The 24,745-nt window shown below is 41.6% G+C and overlaps 1 protein-coding gene across 1 annotated transcript; it reads right to left on the reverse strand.

The window, feature by feature from the left end:
* Nucleotides 1-2,826: 2,826 nt before the first annotated feature.
* On the reverse strand, nt 2,827-19,305 carry LOC108572223 (carbonic anhydrase-related protein 10). Its single transcript, XM_017934422.1, has 9 exons — nt 19,242-19,305; nt 17,774-17,824; nt 16,228-16,556; nt 13,527-13,622; nt 13,296-13,362; nt 10,534-10,688; nt 5,034-5,162; nt 4,872-4,917; nt 2,827-2,912 (listed from the first exon to the last, which is right to left on the reverse strand). Exons 1-9 carry the CDS (start codon nt 19,303-19,305, stop codon nt 2,827-2,829), a joined length of 1,023 nt encoding a protein of 340 aa, XP_017789911.1.
* Between the last annotated feature and the right edge of the window lie 5,440 nt (nt 19,306-24,745).

Here is a 24,745-nt window from a genome sequence, read left to right on the forward strand (position 1 = left end):
TTTTTAAAAAAAAAAAAAAAAAAAAAAAATTAAAACATACACAAACCACAAACACATTATTTTACCAATAAATTAATAACTCAACGAAAAGAAAACGTGACTTTACCGACACTCGTTTGATAAAGTAACCGAAGATAAGAACAAGCTTTTCTACGAAGGGAGAGTAAATGGTCAACGTGCACTAGGATGATCCAGTGGAAATAAAACGGCAGACACCGAGGCGCATGGTGTACTTATGTTGGAATCATGGTATTCGATCGTATCCACGGAGAAAGCGAGGTCTCTCTCACTCATTCTGTCTCTGTTTCTCGGTCTAACGATGCTCAGCTTATTCTTACTTGAGCGTCTGCTTTGGCCGCCACTAAGCATGCCGTCTGCGAATCTGAATGGGGCCGTCATGCTTGCGTGGACGCTTCCATTGTTTCTCAGGGGCTTTCATTTCGCCGACCGGTCCTCCTTCGAGCATCACAAAGCCATTGTTGCCCGGGACTTCTTAGATTTCATTCTGATTAAGCCGCGCGGCGTCCCCCCACCGTGCACACTGGCCCACTTTTTCAATTACACCCTGGCCGCAGGTTTAATCTGCAACAAAAACAAATACACACGTCCTGGAACAATTATGTAACACAATAACCTACATGAACATCCTCTAACCGGCAAGAAAGGAAAATTCCCCAAAAATAAATAACTGAATATTTCATTAATCTCTAATCGAATAAGAAATAGTGTACGATATTTCTCGTGAAATAAACGAGGTGAGCTACGAGGCAGGGAATTCCAACACAGCCATGCTTCTCCTCCGAGCCGCTTCCGGCCGCCCACTAAGGCATATTAATTGCTGACGTCCGCTAATGGTATGCCCGCGTAATGCGCCGCGAAATTTATATCGATCATAAATTAGTCAGAAAGTCGCTTGGTAGCTGGCCAATAACTCTCGATAACGCTGAAATTTCGTAGAGACAGTAAAGTCCCCCCCGGTACGACAGATGGTAAGCAACAAACTGACAGACGACTGCAAAACCAGCCAGCATAGACGATAACATAGAATCACACCGGTTGCAAAGGGATTCATAGTACCGATCGAACGACTGTTACGCGTGATCATAAATCTCAGGAATCGAACGTTGCGTATCGGTGTGTTGCTAGTTAGAACCAGTATCATCTAGATTGACACACACGGGTTCGTTAGCAGAAAGCCAGCGGCGGCCAGGCTGTGGTGGTTTGACGCTCGATGCGACGCTCGATTACTCGAATCGACTTTGCCAGAAGCAGCAGCAGCAGCACACGGGGGTCCTCATTGTCGACGTCGTCGTGTATATCGTGGCTGCTACGTGTCACTCGACTCCCCCGAGTGAGCTTTCGAGTGCATCGACCGCGGCAAATTCGCTTATACACGTACTTGCCATGAGAGAATCTGCGGACGCGACGAAAAATCCGTACGGTTCCTCGCCAACCACCCGGTCCGACCAATCGCTGCGCCGCACACTGGCTCGTTGAAAAATTAAACGCGAGAGAGCACACTGTACCACTCTCTGTCCATTTCCCTGTACTTCATCTGTATCTTGTCTTCCCTCTGTCTCACTCTCTCTCTCTCCCCCTTTGTCCTTTTCCCCGGTCGTCTCGTCCTTTTGTTTATTCTATCCCCACTCCCTGTCAAGAAGGGAGAAAGACGAATCGTCGTTGTGATTGTCGTCGTTGTGACAGCTTCTCAGTGAGATGTACGTTGAACTATGTATACAAGCGCACTGAATCAAACCGAAGCACCAAACAGGATCGTAGTTCACTGCGTAACACGACAGATCACGCGATCACATAGAAGACACATCGACAAACTAATGTCGTTGCACGGGAAGGGAGGGCAGGGGTAGTAGAAGCGTATAGTACGGTCGGTCGATTATCCAGCGAGAACGAAGCCCGCAGAAAAACGAAGCAGAAACGGACTGACAGACGGCACGATGCACTTGTCAGCTTCCTCTCCACGCGTAGTCTCGCGGCGCGTGAACGTGTGTTCACCCGTTCTCACGAGAGGACACCCCCCACCTGAGCCGCGGGGTCGTCGACTGGCATCGACGAGCTCTTTTCTATTATCCTCTCGGCCGATCAATCAATCCGGTCGCGCGAGACCCTTCGCGATAAGAACCGGGGCCTTCTCCTCATCAGTCCATCGTCGTTTTCCTCCGGCTAGAGTCGAATCCCGTCGAGAACGACGAAGCACGAGTAAGAGAATGGATGCTGCGACCGCGCCGCTCCATCGAAGATCTTCATCCCCCGGAGCTCTGTGGCCAAGTTCTCTCGCGTACGACACGCCACGAGCCACTAGTACGATATCATACGCACGAGATTCGGAATACAGGAACACCGTTTTCAATTGCACTGTATGAGAGGATGATTCACTACGGGAGAGAGAGAGAGAGAGCACGTTTTCTTCCGGGCAGCACGCTTCCGGATTGTCAATTCGTCGCAATAGTGCCACGCACACGCCACACGAAACCTGCAGATTTGCCGCAGAGGCCAGCGACACGATGCCTCCGTATCCCCGTGTCTGTTCCTCTCGCTTCCCCCTCCCTATACTATCGTTCCGTCCCTTCACCCCCCACCATCATCATGGTGGTGGTCGTTTCACCGCCCTCTCGCTTACTCGTTACCCATAGCTATCCCTTTTCGGCTCCCTTGCCGCATAGCCGTCCGCGGGCAGCACCGTCGAATTCTGGTTCAATGAAACCCACCACCTCCCCTCCACAGGCTTGCCACCCACGGCCAACCTTTCGACCCCTCGAGATCGTGCTCGAGGAAACCCCTGTGACTCTGGCGACGGTTCGATCAGTATTACGGCATTTCTGCCTGTCGTGTGCTACCCTGAAGGAAACATGGCGAGAATAGGTTCGCCTCTACGGATTCTGCGTGGCCATAACCTAAAATTCGGAACATGTGGAATAAAATTAATTCGAAATGCAGTAGTGATGGCACGATTTTGAGCTACGGGGATGATGACTCTGTAGATACTAGTCCTTTTACGCGTATGGTAGATTTCTGACTTATCGACCAATGTATGAGATGAAAGTACCAATTCGGAGGCTGGATACCGCGTCTCGTGTCGCTGCATGCGAGGTTTGTACAGGGGATGAGCGTCATGGCCGTTATGGTGAAACGCGCGTGGGGCAAGGGGATGTAGGACAGATCGATAGGATTACTCACGTGGTCGCACGTGTGCACATGGAAGATAGGGTTTCGATGTCGCCATTTCCGTCTACGTTTTTAGCATTTTATTACAAGAATATAGTATAAACTTTCGCTCGATAGTGTGTGTATATGTATAGTATGTATGCATGTATGTCGATATGTAGTCGTATATATATGCAGGTGGTAGTGGTAGTGGTGGTGGTGGTGGTGGTGTGAGTGGGCGTGTACGCGTGACACTTTGTTCACGCTTGAATCTTCAGTTTCTTCATCTTCTTCGTCTTCTTCATTTTTTTTTATACATATAGAATCTTGCATCTTTTGTTTCTATAGTCCCCGTCCCTAACCCTATCGTCTTATGATCATCACCAACGACCTCGACGCAGGCCACGATAGTCATAGCTTTTTTTCGATAGTTGATCGATATACGTATAATAATATATCTTGTGTTAATCTTACGTTTTTTTTTACCTTATCTCCGCTAAATTGTAATCTATATATAGGTATATCTTCTGTACGTGTCTCTCAGTGTACCTGTACGTGTGTTGTCTGTGTCTCTGTCTTGTGTGTTTCTTTTTTACTGTTTTTTGTTTTGTTCTCGTTACTGGAAACATACTTGGCAATTCACGTCTAATAGTACAACGAAGCATTTTTCTTGGTTTTTTTTTTCTTTCGCTCTCTTTCTCTCTAGTCATTCTGGCCTTTCTCTCTCTCTCTTTTTTTTCTGTCCACACGCTCGGTCTCTCGCTCTCGCTCGTTCTCTCTTCCTTTCGTTCTCTCTTTCTCACTCTCTTCCTTTCAACGACGCGCGCCACGATGGCCTGCTCGATCGGATCGACACGATGACCACTGGTCGCGCTCATTAATTGATATGTCAGTGGGTTTTTATCCTCTTAACAGCATAGCTCCAGCTCGTCCTAGGGAAAGCGTAGTTTGCCGCTGGCCGCCCCCATAACACGCCATGGGGTTATTTCCAGCTGTTTGCTGCAATAATAAACACGAGTATAATTTTAATATTCTCTATAGGAAACACTTTCGTTGCTTCAGTATCATTTCTAGGTTAAGTTCATTGAAATACAAAAGCCCGAAAGTCAGTGAATTCAGAAAAATGTGAAATATTATATGAGGTAACTTAACCCCTTCGTTAAAGCAAATGGATGTTGTGTGTTTTAATTAAGTTTAAATTGTGGAAATTAGAGTAATAGGCACATTTTTTGTGTTCTTGAGAAAAGTGATGCCAAATTGGTTAACTGACAATTGAGGTTACTAATACGGGCCATGTTTTCTGACACTTTATCAATTAAGGTTAATTCAGTCAGTTTTATGTGAACTGGTAGTATCGTCAACAGAGTTCGACATTGTTTAATTAAATACTTTACTTTTCAACTTGTAGCTTATTGAATGAAAACAGCTACATCTGTATAATTGATGCATTATTATATTAATTTCATTTAGGTTTCACCATTACATCTTGCCATTGTGCCAATATTATTCTACTTTTACCATGTATACTTTTCGCAAACCGGTCTTATCAATAACCGGCAACAGAACACAGCTGCCCAACTCCGGTGGACATTTTTGCCACAGGAAAACAGAGAGAGAGTCACGGAAAATTAGTCGACGGTTCGAGCTTTATATTCGAACGAACTTTTCCCATTTCACCTGGCAGCAAGGCGGGCAACAGCTTTTCATACCTTTGTAGTATATGTCCCTATTCATCGTTGGACAGTTCTTCGGTCCCTAAAGAGCAAAAAGTTTCCAGACAATTATACCAGGTTATCGCGTACCGCGTTCAAAGCTCGTGTATGAACACACACGGCACACATACACGCATCAGTAATCACGCACGTACTAACCTGAACGTTAAAGTCGATGTTCGTTCGAACGGGACGATGATGAAGCGGCTGTGGCGGTCTGAAATTATTCCCAAGCGGCGCGTTCGGGTTCACCTTGTCCCCTTGCATCAATAGTCGCAGCGCGAGAAGCTGCAACACGACACCAGTGAATCGAGTGAATATCACGCTTCCTCCATATTTGTTTTATCTCGCGCGGCGCGTCTTTGCCTTCTTCCTGCTTTTTCACTCGTGGGCTGGATTAATGGGATGAAAGCTGGGAGCTTCTAAAGAGGATTGTGCACGCTCTATGGAGATTGATTTCTTTCACTTCTGTCGATGTAGAATATTTTTTTTTTATTCGTTTTTCTTTCTTTTTTTTAATATCGGAGGGTGACGAATTACAATGAGTTCTTTGTTTTATGTTCGTATTCTGCTTGTTTATTCTTGGTGGATTAATTGTGTGCAATGGAGACTGTGCAAGGTTTGTAAAGGTCGATTTCTTTGAGTATTGGTGGTTCTCTAATAAATTGGTGCTTCTCCGTGAGGCATTGGAGAGGTTAAAATTGGGTAAGCATGACGCTTTTGTTATCTTTACGTTCTGGTGTATTAATGAAATCTATAATGGGAAGTATTTGAAATACCATCTTTGTCAATATGATTTTTAATATATTTGTATTTTTTTTTCTTTGTGTTAATTATTGTACACTATAAAATTGCACCAGAATTCTTTTAATATTTTTCACAGTATAAACACTGAAACTTCCAAGGAAATTAATAAATTCAATTTTGAATAAAAAATTAATTTCTTTCACTATTGAAGCATTTCTCTGTTGAATGAAAATTACAGCCTTTGGTTTCTCAGATCCCATTAGGCAAACTGAGCGTTAAAATCGAGGAAACATGGCGCCTGAGTTAACAGCCTAAGAGTCAAAGTCCCTAATAGATTACGCTATATAGTGTTTCCTAAACGCGGAGTGCCAGCAAATTTTATTACTTTCGTATAAATAATCGAGATATGAGAACGGGGTAAATACGACACCTTGTTCTTTATCATCTTCGAGCCCTACAATGGCTTAATGGCTCAAAATGGTTGTCTGTGAGCTAACAGGTAGAACAGCATTACCTACTACAGATATTGATTTATCGGTTCATCAATTTTGAGAAAGTACAACGAATCCCTGTCCTTGTCGCCTTTGCATTCTGCTCTTTCCAAATCGACCTTTTGCTCGTATATAACAGCCTAATAGCTTGAAAGTTAAGATATTCACTGGCTGAGCCAGAATGTCTGTTATAGACATCGTCTCCTTGACTTTTGATAGGAATAGTTCGTAAGAACGCCCTTCTTGTCGCCGGCAGATAGTAAAAGTTCAATTCAGCTGAATGGCCACGTAGGGGAATCAACGAAAAATTCGTGTCACGTGATGAAATAACGAAGTTCATCCTGAATCTTAATTAACCCTTTTGTTCATGCTACATGCTTCTATACTGGTTCTCCTTACCTCAAAGTGTCCTATCTAACAATTTTTTATATTTTCATTTGGAACTCTATATGTTTTTCAATTTTTTGTAGTTGGTAGTAGGATTCCCGAATATTTCAAATGTTATGAAACTACTGCCTCCTGCAAACATTCGTCTTCTGAATTATTAAGTATAGCTGAATTCTTAATGATACACTCCTTCTGTCGATTCAACTCTAACTTTCATACATACAAAATTCTGGGAAAAATTAGAGAGATGGAGGAAATGGAAAAAAGTAAGAAAATTCAAAAAAATATATTATTAGAATTAATCCTCAATATTAACATTCTTACAGGATTAGAGAAATAACAAAATTCTGAAATCTAAAAAAAATAAAGAAGAACCAGAAATCCATAATCTATAATTATCAGAATGAATCTCATGTAAGATAAAAGAAAATTGTAATAATGCAGAAAAATACCCCGAGAAAAAAAGAAAAGAATGTCAACAAGAGTGTCTAACGCGATGCTCACAGGATTTTACGGAAATCAGCTTGAAAAGCGTACTCGTGGCTAATAATTGGCGAGATGACATCACGGGACGCTCTTTTTGCTTTAATGGAGGCTCACGAGGCCGGGATAAGCTTTAGAATATTCGATAGTACCGGCGTGCAGCGGTGGTTTCCACGTTGGATTTTTTTCGGGGTAACGAGCAACACATTGCGTGTACGTGTTGGTTATGTGTGTGTTGGTTATTTTGCATCCCTTTGATGTCGTCCCACGGCTAACTTGCCCCGAAAAATACTAGCCGCGGAATCTCGACGCTCCGCTTTAGCAAGTATAATTCTTCGTGCGCCACCACACCGACCCTATGTCCCCGATAAATTTATTAAAATGCATCGCGCCACCCGTTATATACGTAAATCATCCCGCGAAAGTGCCTGTTAAATCATCGATCAACCAACCTGCTCTAACCCTCGATACCAAACCCCGAATAAATTAGTTTCCCTACTGGAACTGTCGACATCGAGTTCTCGATCATCGAACTTTCGTTCGCTTTTTTTTTTTTAAGTCTGCATTGTTTTCAGAGTTTTCATTGCATCCATTTATTTTTTTTGCTTTGAAATTGGAATTGTTGAGATTGAGAGTGTAATTTGGGTGATTAGGGGCAAATTGATTGTTGATTTTGTGAATTTTTAGTTCGATAAAAATTGCGAATTTTTATTCGTGTTTTTTTTTTGAGGTTATGCAATTGGTTGAGTTTTCATTGCGTCCTTTTTTATTTTATTTTTTCTAACGTTTAAATTGGAATTGTTGAGATTGAGAGCGTAGTTGGGATGATTAGGAGAAAATTGACTATTAGTTTTATGAATTTGTATAAATTTTTACATCGGTGAAAATTGAAATTTTTTTCTGCTGCCAGTCCTCTTATGCTAAATAGACAAAACACTACAAAGCATACAACACAAAGGAAAGATTAATAATTCCCAGGGACAGAAAATTCTCTCATGTATCACGATTGATACTTCATCCGTTCGTTTCGAATCGTTCCATTTCGTCTGACAAAGCTTCCGCCGGAAGTCAATACACTCAGCGTCCATTATCCACGTCTGAGACGTTGTTTGCGCTGGTGTTTTTTTTTCTCACCGAAAGCGCTTCGTATCGCTTCATATCGACGGCGAACGAATTTCTCGTGGATAATACGCGGCGCATCGATTCCCGATTCCGCAGTCGGCTAATATTAAAATACGAAGCGAACTGCAAACACGAGACGAACGTGAAACGGCATCCGTTTCCCGCTTCTTTCTTTCTTTCCTTTTTTTCTCTTTCCGACTTTCGAGAGACACGCGGCGGGAATCACGCGCCGCGTAAACGATCCATTTGGCTGATTGATCCACCGCCAGATATCCATTATGCTCGCGAAATGAAAACGCCTATACGTCGTTGGGAACGTTTTGTAAAATTGTGCGCGAGATATGGGAAAATGGCCGCCCGCAGAGCGGCAAATGGCGCACGAGCACACGGCATCTCAAGATCTATAGAAAAGCAAGTTGATAAAAATCACGCGATGTAGACGAATCGATAAGATTTTGCGATTTACAAAGTCATAAATCATGGTCTTCAGACGAATATATGTGTTTGTTAAAGTTGTTTCCAACCATATTCGGACACTTTATGTACAAGCTTGCTTTTAATCATCTTATTTCAAACAGTAAATAATTCATGTTTATTCATCAAAATTTTCTTTATAATTGTATTAATAAATAAAATATTCAATTCAGCGTGAACGGCTTTTAAATACGCCCCAGGGTATAATAACAAACATGGTGTACCACGAGGAGCAGCGACCTAACCCAATACCCACCAACACGATCGAGTCAAAGGAGAAAAAGCAGCGCCGCCTATAACGGTGTCCATTAAAGATCGTTCGCCTGACTCCGTTAATCGACGCTACGTGAAACTCGATCTTTATTTCATTAGTCGTCGATGTAATTTGCCAAACCGTGAACAAAATAGTGGTAAGAAAGCAGAAGAAAAAAAGAACACATTAAGACATCAAAGCGTGATCTTGAAACGATAAGGAAGCCACGTAAACCAATTTTCCCGAGGTTCTGTGCGTGCCACGTGCTCGCGAGATTACCGTGCGCCGGTAGCCACGCGAAATCGTTAAAAGAACATCAGAAACTACTTTCGTGCGTGAGTTACCGCGATTCTTCAAGTCGTCCCGGGCACGGATACGACCCTCGTCACTGCCTACAACGGAAACGAAATAAAGTTCTAGATCCCGAGACGATTACACTGGGCGAGTCTTTCAATTGTAGCGAAACGGAAAGAAAAAAGAAAACGAGAAAATACGATAACCTTATACAACATTTTTCCTTTCTTGGAAAATAGATTTTTCTCGATGTAGATACGATTATTTCTATGTACCGTATCTTCCAATCACGTGAATTACTTGAATTCAGAGTACTCTTTCTCGATTGGTTAGAAATGGTAATTATTTCGAAAAGAAATCTATTTCCCGTAAATATTTAAATGAACACTTCACATCCGCCCACACAGAACGCCCCCTCGAGCTATTTCTTTAATTCGAACACCAACCTAACCTCATTCGAGGCTGGCCGAACGGCGGCCACCAATCAAGCGTTCCCACCACTTCACGGTTATCGTAAGATCCACGAGCACCTCTATTCACCACTCAATACCCCCTCGACAATCACACTAGAGAACCTCCTTCGGCCAACTCAAAGCCAGCCATCGAACAGTCGCAAACAACCGCTTATTCCTAGTCATAGAGAACAGAGATCAGCAGAAACTACACCAGCCACCGACGGATAGTGCAAAGTTGATTGGATCAAGGTAATTTCGCGTAAGAGCTAGAGAATGCTGATCGATATTCTGGCGGCATCTGCCAGATATTAACCTTTTACACTCCACTGGCGCCAGCTACAGTGACACGTGCAATCTACGAAACAATCTGCATTATGTCTCGTAAGATCTAACATTGTGTAAGCAGATTTTTCTCTGCTACTGAGAGAAAATGTGCTTGATTATAGATTCTTATTTTGTTTGGAAGAAACAGGAATTGATAATTGTAATAACAGTGCAGTGATATGTGAACGGAATAAGAATTATAGAATACGGACACATGGGAACATAACCTTAAAGACACATGGCGTTGTAAAAGGTTAAAAGTCAAGCTTCATTTATCCCAACGAAATAAAGTTGTGCAGCTTTGCTTGTGAAACGATACTTTGAATATTCAATATTAACAAAGCAATACTGGAATTATTACCAGTCGATTATATTGAACACATTCACTTTGCGTTACAAGAAAAACAAAATTTTCCTAAGAAAATCGTGAAATATTTAAAAAATTGTAATCCGAAACGTTCTAAACAATTAACAAAGTGTAGATTGTAATACTTTAGGTACTGATTGTACCAACGACGAGTCACTATGTTTAATGAAAAACCACCCAAAGCGAATGTATCGAAAAATTTGTGAAAGTGCAACGGGCAAGTGATCGACTATCGATAATCGTGAGACGAATTCTCTCTCACCTGCTGCTTCGTGATGTATATGGGCTTGTTCAGGATGATCCACGTGGTAGTCTCGTGGCAGGCCGGCATCGTTGTGGAGCCATCGTACGTCATGTAATATTTCGTGTCCGGCAGCAGTTCCCGCACCACGAAACGATTAATCTCCATCGCCTGGCCTGCGTGCAATCGGTTCGATCGATAACGCGACGATCCGACAGCCACCGTGACGCGCATACGTACCCCAATTAGCATCGACGTTCCTCTACACGCGCCACCGACGCCTGATATTACACTTTATACTTCGTGCTTTGTGCACGTTAACGGCCGAGAGAAAAGCTCGAAGAAGCTCGAGGCGTATACCCTCGATCGATGCGCCTCGAGATTACGATTGATCCAGAGGGCGCCTCGAGATTACGATTTATCCAGAGGGCGCCTCGAGCGAGTTCACTTCGATCGACGAGGAAACTCGTTTCATGACGACTTTTTCGGGGACACGTTTGCCTGTCATTTTGAGATTACGTGTGAAAGTGTACTTTGGAAAATTTCAAGAATGTTATTCAGGTTTGTTGCGCTTCGATACATTGAGAATGTAACTGAGAATTATTTGATGTTGGTTTTCTTAATGTGATTTTAAGGAATATAATTGAAATCAGTTGTGCCGGTAGTTTACCTTCGATTTTGTCAATTTTGACGATTTGGCGCGATATAATTGAAGATAGTTTAACTAACGTTGCTTCGAAATCAAAGAGTCTTTCCTTTAATTTCATAAATAATAATGATGATAAATTTTCGAAGAAAAACAAGCTTCGATCTTTATCATTTTAACGACGATTTCGTAGTTACTTCTGACAAAGTTTTACGTAGTCAATGTTGACGTTAGGTTTACTTTCCATACTGACCAATAACTGCCACATTATTGTAGCCCAGTTTACCGTGAACTTTTTAATGAGAACAACTATAACATTACTCAAATATTGGAACGTTATTTATCTTATACCTAATTAATATTATGTGCATAAACATTGATCATTTAAAAGTTGAAGCATCTTCTCTCCTCAGTGTACCGAATTTTTCCCGCTGAGGAACGAGCCAATTATGCAAATGGCGTTCCGTATCGAAAAGTTTGTCCAAACAATCGATGAAAAATTCGCTTTTGAGGTCGACGCGGATCGCTGACCCCGGTCTGATTCCATTTACAGCGGGCAATATCATTCTCTAATTAGCTGATGTGCCCCCGAAAAGAGAGTCCTCGTCCATCTTCCTATTTCCATTTCGCGTTGCCGTGTCTGTTTTCTTTTGACGTGCATCGCTCGAAAAAAGGAGCCCTCCTCTCGGCAATCGGGTACCAATTACTCGCAATTAATTCCCCCCTCCTTCGTGAGAACGACAACTTAAAACGAGAGGAACGATTTCAATTAAAAACGCAACTCCAAAGTGGAATTTAATATCTGAAATCCGTTTTCCTCATTAACGTTCAATTTCATTTGCTCAAAGGCTTCTTCCTTTTCTTTTTTTCATTTTTTATTTTTATTTACTTTTTGAACAGAATATTTAGTTTAGATTAAAGCAGATCGTGCAGAAATAAATTCTGTTTATTCGTGTATGTGTACGTATGTGTGTGTGTGTGTGCGTGCGTGTGCAGTTGTATAGAATACTCATAAGAGTTTCTGGAGACGAGAATAAAGATCTAACAAAGAAGGAAGGTCAGAGCAGAGTTTCTATTTTCTGGAGCTAGTCGCTATAAATAAATGAAGACTCTTGTGGATCGAATGGAGGAGCTAATCCTCGACTGATAGTGTAAGATTAAAATAGATCCTAGTGAGGTATTTTTTCTTTTCTTTTCTTTTCTTTCTTTTTTTTTTTTTTTTTTTTGAATATCGTACGATGATGTGGTCGTTGGATTTTAATTTTCCCTCTTTTCTTTGCTCCTACTCTCTCGTTGAGGGAATAATTAAAAAAGTTAATTTATTTTTTATGAGCGTTTCTTTTTATAGGTTAATATTAATTATAAATTTAAGTGTAGCTAGGTGAGTGATAGTATTTAGTCTGAGCCAGTCGAGGATTAGGTTTGATTAAAGCAACACGCAGGGTGCTCCTGAAATGGTTCCGTCGAGAGTTTTTAGTACTAAATTGACATGCACAGTAAGAATCGTTTAATACTGTTGGATTTAAATAAGAAATGTTTTTGAAAGAGTTATTCTCCAAAGAAGGAACTAAAACCGATTTAAGGTGTATGTAATTTGTGAAAACCAAATTTTCGCACCGAGTTTCCCCTCTTTATATCACATACTTCACGACTGAATTCTCCTTTAAAATATCCACAGAATATTCAAACCGAGTGAAACCAAATTATCACACTCAGTTTCCCCTTTCAGTATCACATACTCCGTGAATGAATTCTCCTTTTAAAAAAATCAATGTATGCAAACGTAGTAGAACCAAATTGTCACACCCAATTTCCCCTCTGAATATCGCACACGTCATGACTGAATTCTCCTTGAAGATATTTCCGAAGCAACCGGATCAAATAAATTTGACAAATTAAACAAACTGAAGAGGGAACATTTATCGAGGTTCCCTTCATTTAGTCAATCAGAAAAGTATCAGTTAATTAAGGAACTGCAGAGAAGTGCATCAAGCGTATCGAGAGGTACGATCGAACACATTTCAGGCGCGGTGGGTGTATGTATCGCGAGCTTTAGTGGATCGCGAGTAGCGTGGAAACTCGATTTCCTCGAGAAATTCGAGTCCGGTTAGGTGTATTAAATTACTGGTGATCTTACCTCCATATTTGATCTTATCCAGCTGTTCGGTGAATATTCGTAGCTCCGGGTTCGAGAGATCTCCAACCTGAAAGGCAACCAGCAGAGTGGAGGTTGGTATGTATCTATCGCGTATCGCTTACACCGATCGTTTCATCCGTGAGCTTTCTCATGGTGGGAAGAAACAGAGAGAGAGAGAGAGAGAGAGAGTACAGAACGTTGGTAGGTGAAAGAGAGAGATTAGGCATGTACCTGGAGGAGAAGGGACACCGCGACGATCCCCTGCGCCCGGTGCAACGCGTCCGAGAAATTGTTGTACAGCTGCGAGTTGAAGCCGAATATCTGCAACTGTTTCGAACAGAGAAACAGAAAATTGGATTATTTATATATTGATGTCAGTGGTTATTTCGAGTTGTGACTAGGATGGTAAAGTTTTGAAATTGATCGAGGCGTGAGGTGTGAGTAGTGTGGAGAAGCTTTCGAGTAGTTTTGAGGTGAGTAGTGTGGTCAAACTTTGGGTATTTTGAGTTTTACCTGGAGTGATGAAGTTTCAGAATAGATCGAGCTACGAGAACTATTGCGGATTATATTGTAGTGTGAGCAATGTAGAAATGCTTTTGAGTAGTCTGTGAAAGCCTCGGAGAAAGTTTGAGGTCATCGTATGTGATCTAGATTTTGAGTAATTTGAGGCACACAGCACGATACACCGATGAGCTTTTGAGAAATTTTGAGACATAACGGGGTGGTTAATTGAGGCTTTTGAGAAATCTGGGGTGTAAACAGTGCGGTGAAACTTTTAAGTAGTTTGAGTCAAGGATAACGCAGCCTTTGAGCAACTTTGAGGTATACGTATATAGCATGACGATGCTTTCTCGTCGCTCTTTCACTTTGAAGTATAAATAACTCGATTGAAGCTTTCGAATAATTTTGAACCGTGAAATTCTTTTTTTTTTTTACTAATCTTAACCACAAAAATCTGACGAACCTTTCAAGAAATTTCAAGCATGAAAACATTTTACTAAATCATTACAGAAGATAAGTATATGTATTAACTACCTGTGTCTCGCGAGAACGTCATCAATAATTAACACACATGTAAATATTTCAAACAATCTTCGGCTAATCCTCAAAGGACCCAGTTTACCCTCTCAGAAAACACGTGGACGCGTATAAACTCCTCTCAGACTTAAACAGTTTAAACCGTGGAGACCAGTTTTAAGAGGATTTGTTCCACTTTAGTCCGGAGCGTGCCAAAACCATGTCGGCTGCTAATGAATTTCCAACGAGCGACTATTTAACTAACCCGTCGTAAAAATCGTAAACCTCGTCGGGAACAGATGGGACACATGATCGACGATCGTCGTCAGAATTGATAACGCGAATTAAACCAGAATTCACGAGGGATAAAATAGCGAACGGGCATTAACGTTTCATTGTTCGATTTTATTTTCTCCATTCCACCACCTCTTGCGATAGTTTTCGTGGACTATTTTCGAAGGAATTTCTCATTTCGAATTTCTCTGAACGGTGAACAACGTTCGAATTATTTTTTTATCCCGCCTTATAACTCAGTATTACGATGTCGTTGTATGCATTTGATAAATAAAACCAAAAGTAGAAAATAAAATGCATATTCTTTCGTTCAAAATTTAATAAAACCTTCGACAAATCTAAGATGCAAGCTGTGAGACGGTACTTTTAAGTAGTACGAATCAAGGATAAATCAGCCTAGCTTCTGAGCAAATTTATCGATAAATGATACCAAACTTCAATGGAATTTTACTAAACTGTGTTGATTTTTAAATTTAGACAATGCTACTCCTATTCTTCAACGTAATATTTTTTCAAAATCAATTTTTTGCACCGACACCCTTTTTACACCTCTTTCCTCAATTTTTCACGTTTCAGCAGTATTTTCACGCGTGGAAAGGTTCGATGTGAAAGAAAAAGAAAATGTATCGCTCTCTGAACTTTCGTAATTTTTTCAAATTCCATGTTCGAGCAACTTCTGCACGCCAGGCGTGGACTGTTAAAAGCTGTACGTTTTCACGGGTCTCCAACGTATATCGCGATTCTATACTAGTAACCCAGTTCGCTAGTTCTGACCTAGTTCGAAGATTAATACTTCGAACAAGGAACGAAAGAAGAAAAAAAAATATATGGAAAGGGGGCGGTGCTTTCACGTTAATCAGTTCCAGTTACGTGATCAAGTGAATAAAAGTCGTTCTTCTCTAATCGACGAGCAGAAGAATCTAGATAGACGTACGGATATGTATCGAAAGGTGAGATCGATAATCAGACCTCGATATGGGATAGGCATCGTGGATGAAAGCCGATCATCTTGGGTATACTAGATCTATGGATTAGCGGAGATAAGTTGATAGCACGAGGCAGTTTCGAGCAGCTTTTCAAGCTGAAGATAAATGTTTTATTTCATTTTTCGAAAATCTGCTTTTCTGGAATTTCTTTCGGTAGGTATAAATATTGTCAAATGTTTATAGAATTTTTTAACTCATCAGATGTGGTTCAAACAGTTTTCAATTTTTCATATCTACCTCAAAATTCCTCGATTCTATCGTCACATAATTCGACGAACGAGAAACAAACTTTTTCTTCGAAACTTTTAAGTTTACGATTTTTTTCTTTCGTTCTTGTTACAAGTCGGTCAATCCCAGTATGAGCTATCGAAGAACAGTAATATTTTTAATTCTTTGCTTTCAAATCACTTCGAATCACACAGTAGTGCTAACTTGAAGTATACAATTGATAGTAACATTCTCAAAAATTTCACTGAACATTTTTTTATTATAATCTAAAGATGCTCCTTTCTATCAAAAAAAATAATTGTTACGATAGCTTTACTAGTTTTAACCAAAAAAAAAAATTGTTAAAGATCGCTTCTTTTTCGGGCTATCAAACTGGATTATTCCCTGAAGCAAAGAATAAAACTTACCTCAGCAGGGAACGCGTGGCCATCCACTGTGTGCTCGCTACCGGTTCGATCGTCCAATCCAAAATGTAGATGTATCTCGTGGAATTGATATCGATAGCTGAGTGGTCCACCAGAGATGTTCACAGGATGACGCGTGTTGTTGTCGACGGCGAATACGACGCTGTGACCAGTATTTGCTAGGACACCGACAACTCTGTGCTTGTCCAGGTGCAGAGGTTGAAGGTTCGGATCGAAGAGGAGCCTCGAAGGCTCCAAATTCACCGGCGATTGTCGCCTGCCCTTGTGACACAGCCACCATTCCGGATTGATGAGACCCCAGAAGCCAGGACCTTCGAAGCGAGCCGATTAAACGACACGTCGAACGCGACTTTCGAGCATCGATTAACGCGGCCACCCTTGGGAAACGACTAACTACCCCCGTTAGAACTTTCCGCCACGCTAAGCTCGGGGATTACCGCATGGCTACTACGGGGGCTGGCGTGAAATTGTACGGGAGGGGAGGAGCGTGGGATTCTGACGAGATCGAACCATTTCACAAGGATCGTTGGATGGTTCTATTTTTTTATAGAAAAGATGACTGTTCGAAGAGGGAGAGTGTGCGGTATTCGACGAAATAGGACGAATTTCGGGCATGTTTTCATGTAAAGATTGTTTTTGGAGTTTTAAAAATTTTTCAAACTTCTCGAATGAAATCGAACGATTTTTGGGACTGTCTGATGCCTCGATGGTCATGTTTCCACGTGAGTCTGATTCGCAAAAAGTAGCAAAGAGATTAAGCTATCGTTTCCAACGAAATCACATTCACAGGACTCTGATTTGAAACGATTGAAGAAAATTCGAATGATTTGTAATTTTGTACAGGGTGGTTCGTATTATTGGAAGAATTCTTAAAGTTTAAGATTGTATCAATTATATATTTGTACTGGGATTTGTTTTGCAATATTAAATGAATTTTTCGAAATTTTTCTTTCGAGTGAAGAAATAGCCTTACATGACGTACACAGAAATTCTGGTCAAGAGTCGTGGCATGAAAACCCGCCCATCGAGCCATCCAATAATCTTGCAATCCGTTCCATTTCTTGAAATCGTAAATTCTTCCCCCGTATCATCCTAAATATTTCATATCTTTATATAGAAAAACTAGGATACTTCGAAGTTCCTTCAGGTGTGTAAAAATAGTGTACACATAGAAACACACCCAGTGGGATATCTAATAGACTCCAAGCTATTCGATTACATCGTATCATAAATTGTTCTGCCACTCCCTAATCACTTTCAGTGTCACATCTTCTCTACAAAACAGCAGAATGCTTTCAACTTCCGCTCTAACGCCAAAAAGTAATCTTTAGACAACATTCCTATACTTTTATAGAAACAGTTTAAATACAACAGTTCGTAGTGTTTTGCGAACGTGCTATATGCGAGAGAATCGTCTTCGAAAGGGTTAAGGATATGCGCAACAAGATCGTTCTTCCGATGGATATTAACGTGGTACCGGAATGGCTGGGTGTTTTCGGTCAATCGATATGTGCATGGGATTCCTTACCGGAAATACCGTCATAGGTCCACCATTCGTCCCAGCTGACGGGCCTAGATTCTGCAAATAGTTCATTATCAAGAATCCACGCTATGTCACTTATGCGACAGCAGTCCTTAACCTAGAACTAGTTGCGGCGAGTCGAGTGGCAAGGATATTCGGCCACACTTCACCGAATAACGAGCCACTCGTCTCAATTATACACTTTCTTGCTATAGTCCGCCCGAGGAGTCAATTGGCCGCTCAAGGTCACTTCACAACCGGCGACGTTCCCGGACGTCTTTTATTCTTTTTCTTTTTTTTCTTCTCCCTCATTCGCGACACCAGGTGTGCTTCGACCGTTCTCAGACACGTTTTTAAGAAAACGTGCGTCTGGCGAGCCACCACTCGTCTTTAACTCTTTAACAATGCATACCAAAGTAAAACGAGAGATTCTGAAATATTCTTCGTGCACGATGTTTTAATGCGAATGATTTTCTTCCGAATGATTTAACGGGAATTAAAGTGAACGTTGCCTTTCTTTCAGTGACTACGAGTGGCCAATTAATTTCGAACGAACTCTAGTCGAGAGGATCCACGTTCGGGGGATCGTTCGTTCCAACGGGTGGGCCAATTGTCACCCAGCAGATTTTGTCGTTTCATTAGTTGTTCTGTGAATCGATACTTTTCACGGTGTATACGTTACAATATTTTATTAAATCGAATTTTTGGCTATATCGTCGTCTGTTAAAAGCAACTTTCATCGTCAGAGTAAATTAATTGTAAAATTGATGTACGACACTGAGAACAATCGTAGTGCGTTCGAAGAGGATCTTTCAAGAAAAATCATGTCAAATTTCACGGAATAAACAAGGAAGGCAGTTACTACCTAAATGGAAAACCTTTGCAAACTGAACTCCACTAAAACAAGTGATCGAATATTTTACATTGGTCCACCCTATGAATTTCACATTCCGCGAGAACGACTGATTCAAGAGCCAAGGTTAAGTACTACTGAAACCAACTGTTAGGTCGTGTGATATGAAATGTCTGAATGAAAGTCGTTCTCTGAAATCAAACGAACATTTTACTCGTCAAAATAGGCATCTCTCTCAAACAAGTCTTGGTTTTTCGAATACACAATACCTCAACCACATTATGAAATGTTTTACTTTATATATAGGATGCATAACTTTTCAATAAATCTTCAAACGATCTATATTTATATAACATTCTCTTCTTGTTTATACTCGTAGAATGTAGGGACAAAATTTTGTCGGCAAAAATTGGAACACCCTGCATATTAGACAATCGTGCTCGTCTTGATTGGCAGCTAATACGAATAGTTACATTCCTCAACAATAACCCATCAAGGATTCTCTAAACTTGAAATGAGCACGAAAAACTTGAAACTTTTCAATACTCAACTAATCACTTGTTGAAATCCGACATTTTATATCACACAACCTAATACACGTAACCGTTACACCGTGTATACCTTGTATCAGGACGATGACGAACACTCCCCAGACACCTAGGAAGACGGAACTGAATGGGGCCATTCCTAGCGTTGCGCGGTCTTCGTCAATTGGACATCATTCGCCTCGATTCTACGTTTGGAGAACAGACAAGAAAAAAAGGCCACCCTTCAATCTTCTTCGATCACGTGTGTATAATACAGCACTCTCTTGCCACGTGGTCACACACAAAAGAACCAAAGAAAAAAAGTGTAAGAAAAGAAAGACATCTATCTCCTTGGGAAAAAAAATTCCTCTAAATCGTTCCAAACATCCACCAATCGACCCTGCACCGTTCAATTCATCAAATGAAGTAGAAGGAAAAACAGACGTGACTCAAGGAATCAACGAACTTTCCAAAAAAAAAAGCAATGTGAAACGATAACGAAGCGACCACGATCGATCCACGAACACCACAGGAATGTCTCAGGACGAGCAGACTTTTAATTAGCCAGCGTCACGCGACGATTCGACTCAGGGATCTCTCTCCCCACCTCTTTCAACGTTGTCTTTCGACCTAACCTAACCCCTTAAGAGCGGGTTACGAAAGAGAGGGTACGCGTGTCGTCGTCGTCGTCGTCGTCGCCGTAGTCGCCGATAAGAGTCGTGGCACAGGCCTCTCTGACAAGAAAGAAAAGACAAATCTGCAGTCATCGTCGTGTCGAGAGCAAGAGGGGGGAGAGAGGAGGCTCGAAATAGGGGGCGGGGTTGGTTCCTCCCCCTACTCTACCTCTAGCGAGAGGGAGAGCGAGAGAGAGAGAATGTCTCTCCCTCCCCATTTTGTGTGGAGTCCACTCCACCCCGTTCCACGCCACTCCACACGGCTGTGTTCTTAGGTCAGGAAAACTCAAGTAGAGGCGAAACCCTTCGAAAAGTCGTCGATCGATCGATCTTTCTCACTCTCCTATCTATCTTCCTCGTCTCTGTCCCCTTATTCGAGGACGGCTGGATCCACGAGGAGTGTCTCTAACCTACAACCAGAGCCACAGAAGATAAGAGGCCACTCTGAGTGCGATGACTTGTCTCTAGACGGATGTGGCCTCTCGTTTTTTTTCCTCCCTCTCTTGCTCTGACGCGTTTCTTCCTTGATATCTTCTTATCCTTTCCGTGTATAGAGATATGTTTGCATTAAGTGGTTACCTAATACATCTTTCAAATTTCTTTTATAAATAAGGGATGTTCGAAGAAATTTGATTAGAAAAAAAGGAATCGACGAAGTGATATTGGATTTTTCTCTTTAATAATTATCGAGCTTGGTAGAGTTTTTTTTTTTTTTTGTTCAACGAGGACGAAACTTTGAGAGATAAATTGCAACGACTCACGGCTCTGTTCCTCGTTGATCCTGCCTTCGACTCGTCCCATGGACACCTCTCTCTTATCCTTCCCTCTCCACCATTGGAAAATGGCCAACGAGAGAGGAAAGCACCGTGGAACACATTGAACACACACACTAACAAGCGATAGAGAGTCCCGTAGGATCGATCAGAAGGGTCGTAGCGAGGCTACGGTTCGATCACGAACGGCGTCGCGTTACTCCAGGTCCCGGAGCGACGTGACTGGCCGGTCACGTCGGCTCCTCGACAACCACCGGCCACCGTGGAGCGGAACGGAAACGGGGAAAAGCGTGAACGACTCCTGAACGGAGAGAGGAGAGCCAGAGGTGAGCGTATATAGGGTCGACTGGTGGGAGAGGAGCGTGTACGAATCGATCGGCAAAACGCAAAGCGCGAATACGCGAGCTCAGGCCAAAAATTTCCTGTATAATACACCGTTTGTACTTGGGAATCGTTTAGCGCACCTCCCGTTCTACCACCGGAAATCAATAAACTCTGGATGGATCCTTTCTCAAATGATGGATCTCAAAAATGGTATCTTGTATAAACGGAAACTTCGACAGGAGGATGATTCTCTTTTTTTACTTGTACGATTTGTTGTTCCTCTTCAGTTCAGACGATACTGACCCGTGTGACACGTAGACAGTAGGACAGGCAACGTCTACTCTCTCTCTATCGCTCTCCCTGTCTCTCTCTCTTTCTCTCTCCCTCTATCGTGTTAGATTCCTTTTCTACTGCTCCTTTCGCTAGGCAACCGGCACACCACTCTTGCACCACTGGTTTATACAGAGGAGCGCCAGCGACACCGCTAACGACACACGAACGTCACGTAACGGTTACACGATCGCATAAACGCGAGTCCACAACGGATTGAATCAGGAGACGCCGAATTATTTTTTTCCCTCTCGTTGCGAAATAATCTGGTTAAAGGCTGGCCTCTGCGCCTCTTGCGAAGGAACGACGAAGGAGGAACGACTGCCCTACGAGACCACTGTATACGTTCCTCCTTCTCTATCTGTCTCCCTCTTCTCTATCTATCTTTCTCACGCTCATACCCGATCCGTACTCCATCTAGATCTACGCTTGGCCGTTCCTACGGCCTAGGTAGCGCGCATGCGCGAACGCGTTATCCTTTTCTCGCGCTCGACGCGTAGGGAACGGCCAGTTTCGTACGGTCTCGCTCAGTTGTATGCTCGGGCTGGCCCTCCGCGCCGCTGCCGCCGCCGCTCGACGTCGATGCTTCCGGACACACACGGGGGAAACGAGGAACGTTTCGCGCCGCTTCTAACCGTCAGGCCATCCTCGTCGAGGACGTCTGCGCACTTGCCGGCCAGGACGAGCCGAGGATGGAAGAGAGGCTTCCTTCGGGAAACACGGCGCACCTGTGCCTTCGCCCTTTAGCTCGCCGCGACCTACTCGCGATTTTTCTAGCTTACGACCTATGTGCTCACTGGTCGCTATTTTTTCCTTCATTTTCAGGGATATGAGAGGTCTTTTCCTTTCTTTTTTTTTTTAATCGAGTTGGGTTAGGTGGTTTCGAGTGGAATGATTTATGATGCAGGTTTTTCCTTGTGTCTTTATTAAGGATTGTAATGGTATTTGTGAGAGAAGGAAAGAGATCATTTTTGGTGATGTACAGATGAAGGATTTCACTTGGAAGGGAGGGGCGGGTTTCGATAACAGGTTAAATTTGATTGGTACCATTGAGATGGGGCAGTTGCTGTGTTTGCAATTTTTTGAATGCTACAGAGGGGTGGGTAATTTTTAGTTAAGGGAATTTATTATTGAATTTCTATGTTTCTTTCTTTTTTCCTGGAATTTTACTGGCACAATGTACGACCTACTTATCATTTCTAATTTTACATAAGACTGAAAGCCTCTTACGGGGGGATGATTGAAAATGAAAACATCAAGTTTCATTAACAAATGAACGGTCGACTTTTGTATTAAATTTATATTCTTCATTTTTGGACAATTTTGAAAAGTGACTCTCTTAATTAAACTCGATCGATCCAATTTGTAATCCGATCACCATTACCAAATTTTCGGTACTGTTGGAATTTTTTATATGGAAATTAGAATGATGGAATTTCTTTAATGAAGGATTGTCGAATTTATTACTAAATTTGTATTCCACATTTTTATAAAATCTCGAGAATAATTACCTGGAATTAATGACCTGATCACCATTGTCAATTTCTCACACAGAGAATAATTGGTATGAAAATTATGAAACTTAATCAACAAAAATTCCCCCAATTTTCTCCTCTGCAACTATTAAAAATGACCTGGTCGTTGTTACTGATTTTTACACTGTTCAAATTTTATATATCACAAACGACTGCTGTAAAAAATAACGAAAAATTAATCAACAAAAAATCCTCCATTTTTTCCGATCTTTTTATGTATGATACACAAAGGGATGTCGCTATTAAAATAAGCAGGGTAAACAGCGGGATTGATTGTTTGATACTGGTGACCTATTTGCGATTTTTAGGACCCTATCCCGGAGACCTTCCCTACCCCGTGAGTCGATAAATTTAGAACGGTTAGTAACGGCACCGTCGAATTTAAACCGGCCAAATAGTAGAACTGATTGCTTTCACTTTGAAGTTGAATAAGTTAGCCAGCCGATCCCGGTTTGTTTCGTTCAACTTGGCCACGTTCCATTTATCGCGACTTCACTGTTGCTTTTTAACAGCCGTTCGAGTAGTCAGCCTGATTAATTCGATCAATCATCCCGCGTCATCTGCTAGATGCAATTACTTACAGCCCCTTTAATCGGACGTTTTAACCGGCTCTCTTTCTCTCTCTTTCTCTCCTTCCCCCTCTCTCTATAACACGCTGTGTAATCGAGTCACGAGGAGGAGAGGACTATGATAGAATACTATGCTTGGACCAGTTCTGTCCACGAATAAGATACTCTTTCGGTGTACACTGTTTGAAACGCAAAAGTTAAAGAGGTGTATTATGGTACTAAAAAAAATGAAATACAACGAAATTGACAATTTTCGTAGAAGATTATAATGTTTCAATAGTTTAGCAGTTTGGAACAATAAAATGGTAACTTTCAATGCAAACACAATATTTCATATACTACGTTTAAGTCACCCCTTGTATATACATTTGGAAAAATTTCCAAGGTATCCGCCATTTTCTTTTATTTCTTATTTTTAACTTACACCCTGTACATTCCCCAAAGTTGCCATTTAAAACAAAAAATAAGAAAAAAACTTTGACACGTCACTTGCACGTTAATAACAAACTAAAATGTTGTTCCGAAAAACTAACTTGCTCAAATTACATCCTCAATCCAAACCAAAACTACTAAAACTACCGCTAAGTAAAAAATCACAACAACAATTTTATCGAAGAAAAAAGTAAAAATAGAATATATCACAAAAACACAAATGGACTTCACAGATAAGAGTATCGATGCATAAGTTGGTAAGTTCGATACACCCGGTATAGAGTGGCATCAGTCAGCGTTCCGCTGGTATACGAAGACAGAGGCGAGCGAGGAGGCGGCCTAATCTTCGTAGCTTAACTCGACCCGTACGATCAATTCGTGTCCGTGATCTTTTCGAAAGGTCTGTCGATAGAGACATTGTGTGCAATTTTAAGCTGATGGCTGGTGTTTCGTGGACGTAAGCAACGTCATGTGACCAGAGCCAGGATCTCCGGCGCGGATACACCGAAAAGCTCCTGACTGGTCGACTACGTGGAGCCGCTTATCGATTTTCAAAGCGGCATTGCCCGAAACGCCGCTTTCCAGGCCTCGTCGTTTTCCTCCGATTCCACGTGCAACGTGTGGAAATAGAGGTATGGCATTCTCTGTGTCGCTCTTGCCCTTGGAATCTAGCACAACATGGCCACCTTCCCCTTATGGGCGTTTATTTATTTTTTTTTTTTTTTTTGTTAGTCCGTTGAGGTTAAGGTTAGTGAAAATAATATTATTCTTAAGGATATCGGAATAGTGAAATTGGTTAGTTGATTTCTTCTACCTGACCGAATATTACTATCAATGATATTTATTTAATTATTTCTTTGCTCTTTTGAGGTTATGTTCACGGTTAGCAAGAGTAACATTAATGTTTCTAAATGAATCAGAACTGTGAACTGATTGAATATCTTACATGAAAGATATTTAT

Source organism: Habropoda laboriosa, unplaced genomic scaffold, assembly GCF_001263275.1.
Source record: "Habropoda laboriosa isolate 0110345459 unplaced genomic scaffold, ASM126327v1 scaffold65, whole genome shotgun sequence".
Taxonomy (NCBI): Eukaryota; Metazoa; Arthropoda; class Insecta; order Hymenoptera; family Apidae; genus Habropoda; species Habropoda laboriosa.

Bases quoted from the DNA above. Each gene is read 5' to 3' on its own strand.
- LOC108572223 (XM_017934422.1), bottom strand. From the start codon at position 19,305: ATGGCCCCATTCAGTTCCGTCTTCCTAGGTGTCTGGGGAGTGTTCGTC. The intron at 10,689-13,295 runs GTAAGATCACCA...GATTGCACGCAG, and splicing joins GGATAAGATCAAATATGGAG to GCCAGGCGATGGAGATTAAT. The intron at 5,163-10,533 runs GTGAGAGAGAAT...GTCGTGTTGCAG, and splicing joins TATACATCACGAAGCAGCAG to CTTCTCGCGCTGCGACTATT.